Here is a 9,613-nt window from a genome sequence, read left to right as displayed (position 1 = left end):
ATAGGTCCTGTGCTGTGGAAAATTGTTGTTGAAGTTGATGAAACTTGATGAAAATGCATTAAATAATTTAATAAACTTCTTATCCAGGAGTTCTCAGCCCAGGTCCTGTGGGGCTATACTGAATCCCCCTTTTCATTGTTACCCAGTGCTTAATTGACCAGTTAAAGTAATTAACTACACAGTTAATCCAACTCATGTGGTTACTTGAATCTAAGTTGGTTCCTGAAAACAGACAATAGCCGTGTTTAGTCCCAGGAACTACTTCTCAAGGAACTAAAAGGTTCCTTCAGCCCATTGTTGTCTGCGTTTCCACCGCGGTCTGAAGTCCCACGAAGATTAGGCAAATTAGCCCACTGACGTACGAAAAAGCGACGTTGTCGTCAGTCCATCTGTCCTATGATTTCTTCTGTAACCCCATACTACCACCGAAGTAGCCTACATTATTTTTTAATAACCGGGACAGCCCGGAGGGGTTTATTCCACTTATATACAACGGGTTACCAACAATGACTATATATGGTTACTTTTGTATTTATAGATTTTTATTGATTTAATCACCTGAAATTGAAATATTCTTCTGCAGCCGTTTGGGCATATTTTACCGTTGTCAGGCAAAACTGTCGTTGGTAGTTGAACTTGGACCGTTGTTACGTAATATGCTGTCCCACCACGAATGCTTAGCATTTTATAAAACGAATAGCCTACTAAAGCAAGAAAAGAACAGAAGAGCACACGTTATAATTCCAAGACGTTGGCAGGCTATAACCAAAAGTAGGCTACTGCGCCACATAACATACAAGTTTGATTTCAAGTTATTATGAAAATAAATCGGTTTGCGGCTGCAGATTTTTAAAAATGGCAGTTGAAATAAAACACTGCAAGTAGTCGACCAATATGTCCATAATGATCTATATCAAAGACATTTGTTTTTGATATATGCAAACCACCGATAAGCCTGAAGAACAGAAAGGTGAGATTACAGTTTGCTAAAAAGCACCTAAAAGAGCCCCAAGACTTCTGGAACAAAGTCTTGTGGACAGATGAGACAAAGATTAACATGTACCAGAGTGCTGGAAAGAGGAAAGTGTGGAGAAAAAAAGGAAATGCCCATGATCCAAAGCATACCACCTCATCCGTGAAACATGGTGGAGGGGGTGTTATGCCAGTGGAATGGGCTCACTTGTCTTCATCGATGATGTGACTGCAGACAGAAGTAGAACAATGAATTCTGAAGTCTACAGAAACATTTTATCTGCTCAGATAAAACCAAATGCCTCCAAACTCATTGGATGGCACTTCATCATGCAACAAGACCCGACCAATGACCCGAAACATACTGCTAGAGCAACAAAGGGGTTTTTGACGACCAAAAAGTGGAAACTCCTTGACTGGTCAAGTCAGTCACCGGATCTGAATCCAATTGAACATGCATTTGCTGAAGAGGAGACTGAAGGCAAAAAGTCCCAGAAACAAACAGGAACTGAAGATGGCTGCAGTACAGGCCTGGCAGAGCATCACCAGGGAAGATCCCCAGCATCTGGTGATGTCTATGCGTCGCAGACTTCAAGCAGTCATTGCATGCAAAGGATATGTGACCAAATATTAAAAATGATTACTTTATTCTACATTATGTTAAACTGTCCAATATTTTTTGATGCCCGAAAATGGGGGGGGACTATGTACAAAAGGTTCTATAATTTCAAAATGTTTCATCCGATATGGATGAAAATACCCTCAAATTAAAGCTGACAGTCTGCACTCCAACCTCATTGTCATTGTATCCTTTCAATCAAAGTGCTACAGTACAGAACCAAATCAACAAAAAATGTGTCACTGTCCAATGAATTATGGTTCTCACTCTAGTATTGATTCTACCCTTTGGAATGCCTTTGGAGTCTGTTATTGGAGTTTGTCAACATGAGTACCATGTAGTGGTGCCAGTGAAAGTGAAGGAAGCCATTATGAGGCTTGTATATTATGTGTCACTATCTTCAGCCACAAGCTGTTGAAATGTGTTTGAAATTGAGATTTTGGAAGTGTTGAGGATTATTCATCTCAGAATTGCACTTTTTGTACGTCGCTTTGGATAAAGGCGTCTGCCAAGTAAATGTAATGTAATGTAAAGAATTAAAACTAAAATAGAAAATGATTTTTTGTAGTCTTAGGAAATAAAATTTCACTTTCACACTGCTTAGAATAAAAAAAGGACCAGCTTGGTTCTTCATTTTCCAAAAAATTATTGCACCCACAAAACTGATTGACGCATTGATTGATTTGACACATGGCCACGAAGGAACTCTTTGCATTCTTAAACAGTCTTACTGCAGTCAACCAACGGTCAGCCTCAGTAACCACATGTTCTCATACTCAGCCAATCACATACACACATTACTGCATGTTCTCATACTCAGCCAATCACATACACACACCACTGCATTTTCTAATACTCAACCAATCACATACTGTACACACATCATTACATGTTCTCATACTCAGCCAATCACATACACACTTCACTATATGTTGTCATACTCAACATATCACATACAGACCTCACAAATGGAGCACCTTTTTAAACATACAGACCTCTGCAATGCTGCTCATTGCTTTTTGCATGCTATTTGTATTTGTATGTCCAGCCGGGGCACAAAATGCTTACAATTTCAGTTTACAATAATGAACAAAAACATCAGAGAAAATAAATCCATTTCTAAAGGCAAAAGGGAAAAATGAAATAAGAATGAAAAGGCATTAAAAGTGAGTTTTAATGACAGAATTGTTCTAATATTCAAAATAGTATATTTCCAGAGCCTGGGAGCTGCAATCAAAGAGGCAGAAAGCCCCCCCCCCCCCCCCCACTCCCCCACTGTTTTCAACCTAAACACTGGAGCAATCAACAATAATCTTTCTACCTTCCTAAGAGGGCAGCTGTTTTGGTAGGGAGAATATGCATGCAATGTTCGGCTATATATCGCACCAATTTTAAATGAATTTCTGCATTTTCTAAGGGCCCCGAAGAGACCATAACTACATGAAAGCACTGCATTTGTTTCAGCTGTGTCACTGCTGTGCCTGTTGCATTTCCTCTTTGCAAAGCGTTGTGGGAACTGAGGTGAACGAAAACGTCCTCGTGATTTCTAGTGGGGCATTTACACAGTATTAGTAATCAGAAGGAAGCCGTGTTCACCATGTTCTCTCTGCTTTGTAAGTAGAAGAATTTTAATAATGAAATTTCAAGCAATAATTATCTGGTAACATATATGAATGATGATTACAATGCATAATATGTATAGTATGTGAGTCATAAACAGCTATGTTGTGGAAAATCTGAATAAATTTATAATTCCTGTTATGGACAGAAGTGTTGCTGTGTATTATTGTGACTGCTAATCTGTAAATTGGACTGAACAATATTGTGAAAGAGGCACAGTTCTTCACAATTAACTTTATGAAAACATGCAACACATACTTTCAAACGTATGACTGTCTCTTGTGTCTGAACAATCACACTTCAATAATCGCTGAACTGTGTGAGCTTAGCAAGTTAGCATACTGCATGAAAAATGGAGTGAGTGAAAATTTCACACTATCAAGAACATTTAGCTACTGAAAAATTGGACAATATTATATAGCATTGCAAAAAAAAAAAAAGGATCAGTGTTTTCAATGTGAAAATACACTCTCAGCAAAAAGGGTTCAAAAAGGGTCTTCTGTGTCTCCATGGAGGGACCCTGACTAGTTCAAGAGTTCGTTGTCAGGCAAAATGGTTGAATCTAGGAGCTTTCACATTTTTCACACCAACCATAGAGGGTTCCATAAAAACTAAAAATGGTTTCCCTATGAAGACAAGCCAAACAATCATTTTTACTGAGAGTGTAATGAAATAATTTTATACTAACTTTCATTCACACTGGATCAGACATTTACTTTTCCTTCCCCCTGTTTCAGATGCAACAGCACTGGTGTTTTTTGGTGTACACAAAGGTATAAATATTAAGTTCCTAAGATCTAGATTTTTACAGGGACATATTTACATGCATTTGATTTGTGGAATATGCACAGAAATTATAAACCAGAATTCATAAAGATCATGACTACTTTCCAAAAGCCGTTCTTTCTGACAAACTCAAAGTTTGTTGTTGCAATATAAATAATACAAGAAAGGAGGAAAAATTTAGGATACATATTGAGAAAATTTACATTTAGCAAATGTAATGTAATTCATTTAAATTTAAATGTGGAAGTCAAATGCATATTTTTCATTGATACTACGTATCAAACCAAACTTTGCATTTTAAAACTATTTGATTCTGTTTTTTATAACTGTTTCAGCTGCACAGTCAAGTCCTGCTGTTCGTCTGACTGCTAATCCTCCATGGCCAGATGTGTTCCCAGGAGAGACAATTACTCTCACCTGTCAGGTGATTGAATCTGAGGGATGGACATTTGTGTGGACCAGACACAGACAGGGTGGTCAAACACAACTTCCAGCCTCCAGTAGTAACGGCTCTGTGTCTGTGTTTGTCCTGAGTGATGTGAGAGAGAGACAGAGCGGAAAGTATCAGTGTGAAGCTGTAAAGGGGAATGAGCGAGCTTTCAGTAACATCCATACAATAAAAGTCTCTGGTGAGTAGTGTAATGGAAAATTACTCCCCTCAAATAGTGGGTCTGTGTTTTTAGTTATTTGCTTCAAAAAATGATATGAAATAAAACGTTAAAATAATATCTCTTCAATGTTCCTATCTCCATTTCAGCTGATCGTCCTCAGGCTGTCATAGTCACAGATCCCCCAGCCTCAGTGATGTTCACAGGAGAAACGGTTAGCTTAGCTTGTGACATCAGGAAAGGGTCTGGCTGGAGATATTCATGGAGCAGAAACACCCAGGGAAGATTAGAGAGCCTCTATGCCCGCAGTACTGAAAGCCAACAAAAGCACATCCTGCACTCTGTAAGAGCGTCAGACAGTGGAGAGTACCTGTGTCAGGGTGAACGAGGACAAAACCCTGTGATCCAGTCTTCCCCTGGATCACTTGTGTTAAATGTGTCTGGTGAGTTTGGGAGGTTTTCTTCAGTCCTTACCCATATGATCTGGAATGTGATGAAGACTGTCAATGTTTATGAATGCTAAGAAATGACACTGAACACATGCTTTACCTTTATCAGGTAAAAAGCCAAGGCCTGTTATTACCCAGAATCCCCCCAGTGGAGAAATTTACACAGGAGAGAGAGTCACCCTGAGCTGTGGGTTTGGGGGAGATCCTGCTGGCTGGGAGTATCTCTGGTACAAAGACACACTGAGACACACTGTGCCCAACACTGACAGCAGCAGGACTGATGGGTCCAGTTTCACCATCAGCTCTGCTGCTCTGGCCCACAGTGGAGAGTACCGCTGTAGAGCTGCAAGAGGAAGACAACCTTTTTACTCAGACTACAGTGATCCTCTGACTTTAGAAATATCTGGTGAGAATTATTACAATAGTTTTTTACACTAGTCGAATAAGGCTTTGATTTATTTATTAATAATTTACTAAAATTATGAGGAGCGTTTCATGATACTTTCAGTTTATCTTTAAAAATTGTATTGATTTACAGTATTGCCTGAAACACAGCTGACCGTGCAGTCTGGATGGACAGAGGTCTTCCCCACTGAGACAGTGACTCTGAGGTGTGTAATTCAGGGCAGCTCTACAGAGTGGATGTATGAATGGTACAGAGATGGACGGGAGCTTCCTGTAGACAAGGCTAACTCGAGCAGTGTAAATGGAGACACATACACAATCCTCTCTGCTGATCAGTCACATGCTGGACTGTACACCTGCAGAGGAGAACTTACAAGGACAGCATCTGTACACTCTCTGATTGGCAGCTCTGCTAATTTGAGTGTTCGAGGTAACTATGATTTATTTTCTTTCAGCAATTTGCACATGTGTTTACAAAGAAAGCAGTTCAGTTCATAGTCAACAGACCCGTTAATCTGAATCTGATACATAAGTGTGAAAAGTTATTTATTTTCAATGTGGACAGTATGAGTAACAGTCATATCGTGTTTATTTTTATTAACACTGTATATAAAATTGCTCTGTTTGTATCTGAGAGGGGAATAAGAAGAGGGATATTCTACTTTATTACCCGTCTCTACCTGTCACAGTGTTACTTCCTGTTTACTTTGTGGATATCTAAAGGCTTTTACATAGTCTATAAGTACAGGGCGCATACGCTTTGCGGACGGACAGTCCGCAATCGTTTGCCCTTTCATAGTCCAGTCGTACCACCGCACACCCAAGCCCTACATTTCCCACAATCTTTGCGCGTCGTTTTCCTTTTCTGCCGGAAGTTACAGACTGTAAACAACATGGCCTCGTCCTTGCCCACCGTTGTGCTTATTTCTCTCCATGAATTGTTGTTCTTCTGAAAATCTTTATAATCCCGTTGGGATGAACCGTATAGGTGTCTGTACCTTCTCACCTCTTCAGCCAGTCTCTCTTCAAATGTCGACTCCATGTCTGTTTTGTGTATTCCGCATCACCGCGTGTTTCCGGTGCCACATGAAATGCATGTCGATGTGAAACAGTTTCATACCGAGCCATGATTTGTGTGACACTGGTACGCGTGCGCTAGGTACGCGCGGTCACAAAAATTGAGCTTCGCGTGGACATGCCAAGGCGGACGTACACTGAGGCCCGCTATTTTGTCATTTTGACCGCGCGGACCCCAGCGGAGTACGGTCCGTGTATGCTATGTCTGGACCATGAATTGGCCTTAAAGCTGAATCCAAATGTCCGCATTCCACACTAGCAGACTGGACGGCAGACCTCACTCGTTGTCGTGGATATGACCACTACTAAATTCAAAATCAAAAATAAATAAATCATTGTCTGCAATATACATTTAGGTTACATTAATTATGCTCTCCTTGCATCGGAAAACCTCCCATGGTTCATTTCCCACCACGCATTTACTATTGTTTTGTTTTCTGTCACTGCTTCATTCTTGCCTGTTATATCATCACTTTTTTATTGCTGTGAATTTTGAGTAATCCCACTGGCAAAGTCCAGGGAAGTCCACACCGAAGCAGACTCTTTGGAACTCTGCATGAAAGTCTACATGAGCTCCCTTGCAGACTTGATGAATTGTAGAATTGGGCAGCTCTACCCTCTCTGGACTTCATGGGTACGTGCCCATTAGGACTGCCAGTCTGCACATGCAGTGAAGACTGGACACTTGGATTCAGCCTAAGAAAAACCGTATTATCAAGTGTTTCAATGGTTATTCATATATTAACTGACATAGAACCAATCATGGCTAGACAAATCTATCTTTGTTTTTGTCATATTTTACTTTGTTTTTGTGTATTTCATTTCCACTATAGTGATCCTGTGCTATTTAAAATATCTAGTCAAACTCATTGAAAGATCAGAATGCAGCTTTGAAAGCAGGTGTCTTATGAAGGCTTCCATTTACAGCAATAAACTGTCTTTTAAACTTTCAGCTCTCCCACAAGCCCAGTTGACCGTTCAGTCTGGATGGACAGAGGTCTTCCCCACTGAAACAGTGACTTTGAGGTGTGTAATTCAGAGCAGTTCTACAGAGTGGATGTATAAATGGTACAGAGATGGACGGGAGCTTCCTGTAGACAAGGCTGACTCCAGCAGTGTAAATGGAGACACATACACAATCCTCTCTGCTGATCAGTCACATGCTGGACTGTACACCTGCAGAGGAGAACTTACAAGGAGAGCATCTGTACACTCTATGATTAGCAGCTCTACTACATTAAGTGTACGAGGTAAATATGATTTATTTTCTCTCGACAATTTGCACATCCACATGTTTTTTGTTTCTTAACTAAACTTTGAAAAAAATTCACAATGTTATTTGGACCAAGAAATACGCTTTAGTCCAGTGGTGTCAAACTCGTTGCCATGGAGGGCCGTGTGTATGCAGGTTTTCATTCCAGCCTCAGATCTTGATTATATAATTAGTTAAATTATTTGCTGAATTAGGGATGCAGGTTTGTGCACAATGGTGACCTGACGTCTATGGTGACCCGCATTGTCTAAATAAAAATTTTCTTATATTCTGTGCTTCAATGCAGTTAAACGCATATGGCTGAATGAGTAATTGGACTCAATTAAGGCAGCATTAATTGGTTGGAATGAAAACCTGCATACACACGGCCCTCCATGGCAACGAGTTTGACACCACTGCTTTAGTCTAATATATGATCTGATGTGTCTTTCTCTGAATTACTGTGAGTTTCCAGTTTGGAGTACAGGTGTCAGAATCCCATTATCCAGTCTTCCAATGGACAATTTATGTTAAATGTGTCTGATGGGTTTGTGACAATTGCTTCATTCTTTAATCCTATGATTAGGGCCTCCAGTTTGTCTCCCCTTGTTTTCTCGCATTGTACTTCAGTCTTCTAAACGATAGAGGTCGCTATAGCTTCTTTGTCACGCCCCTTCTCAAACAATTACCCCATTTGCCCCGCCTCAATAATCTCCGTTGATAATGTAATTTCCACTAAATAAGCACAGATGATGGTTAATTGTAGTGTTTACAAGCAACACTCACATGTTAAAATACATTTGATTATATACTAGAATAGACATGCTGCAATATTTGTATGTTGTACAGGGGCATGATAGGTTTTGTTAGAAGCAGTGGGGAATGGCTCGTTAAAATTAAGGGCAGTTACAATGTTTTACTTGCAGAAAAAAAAATGAATAAAAAAGATATATTGATAATTCAACTAATGAACTAATTATAGTCTTCAATCAAGACCTTAAGTCAAATCTGGTGTCTTAGGGCTGGGCTGAAACTAAATCATGGACACACTGGCTGAGATTGGACACCCCTACTTCGTATGGATGCGTTTTTCTTTTTAGGTAAGCGATACTCAATCCTGGTCCTGGACAGCCACAGAGTGTGCTGCTTTTTATTTTTTCTTTATGATCAACGACTAATTGAGACCCAAGCAAGCAGGTAACCTGAGTTAACCATTTAACCTACTGCTTTAACTGATCAATTGCTATGCTTATTAAGTGCTGACTAACAATGTTAGCCAGCAAACCCTGTGGCTCTCCAGGACCAGGAGGATGGACAATGGCTCAAAGATATGCTTTGCACTGCATTTAACAGTCATTCCATGTTCACTTTTCTGCCTGACTCTCCCTATATTAGATCAACTAATTGGTTATCTAACTAACTAGATCAATTAAAGTTTTATAAACGGCTCAATTGGAAATTCACTTGTCTGAACAGTTACTTGACTATGCTGTTGAGTGCCTATGGGGACCCCTGGAGGATAAGCAGTGAATTACAAGTTTAAATCCCTGCAGGTCACATGGTGGAGACATACTGGTGGCCCTACATATGGTCTTGTATGTGATGGAGAATGTATCTATTAATGCTAAATGACACTGAGCACATACCTTACCTTCATCAGGGGGAAAACCAAAACCTGTTATTACCCAGAATGCCCCCAGTAGAGCGATGTACACAGGAGAGAGAGTCACCCTGAGCTGTGGGTTTGAGGGAGATCCTGCTGGCTGGGAGTATCTCTGGTACAAAGACCCACTGAGACACACTGTGCCCAACACTGACAGCAGCA

At 40.2% G+C, this 9,613-nt stretch overlaps 1 protein-coding gene across 1 annotated transcript in view; it reads left to right on the top strand.

Annotated features, from left to right (window-relative positions):
• LOC135235092 (Fc receptor-like protein 3) overlaps positions 1–5,704 on the top strand; it is a 28,201-nt gene extending 22,497 nt beyond the window's left edge. The window contains exons 3-6 of the mRNA XM_064300287.1: positions 4,333–4,626; positions 4,755–5,048; positions 5,164–5,460; positions 5,679–5,704. Of these exons, the coding sequence (XP_064156357.1) occupies positions 4,333–4,626; positions 4,755–5,048; positions 5,164–5,460; positions 5,679–5,704 (911 nt within the window). The remainder of the gene's footprint in view (positions 1–4,332; positions 4,627–4,754; positions 5,049–5,163; positions 5,461–5,678) is intronic.
• Positions 5,705–9,613: the final 3,909 nt, after the last annotated feature.

This window comes from Anguilla rostrata, chromosome 11, assembly GCF_018555375.3.
Source record: "Anguilla rostrata isolate EN2019 chromosome 11, ASM1855537v3, whole genome shotgun sequence".
NCBI lineage: Eukaryota > Metazoa > Chordata > Actinopteri > Anguilliformes > Anguillidae > Anguilla > Anguilla rostrata.
Note: the sequence above shows the minus strand (reverse complement) of the source record. Positions and strands in the feature narration are given on the sequence as shown.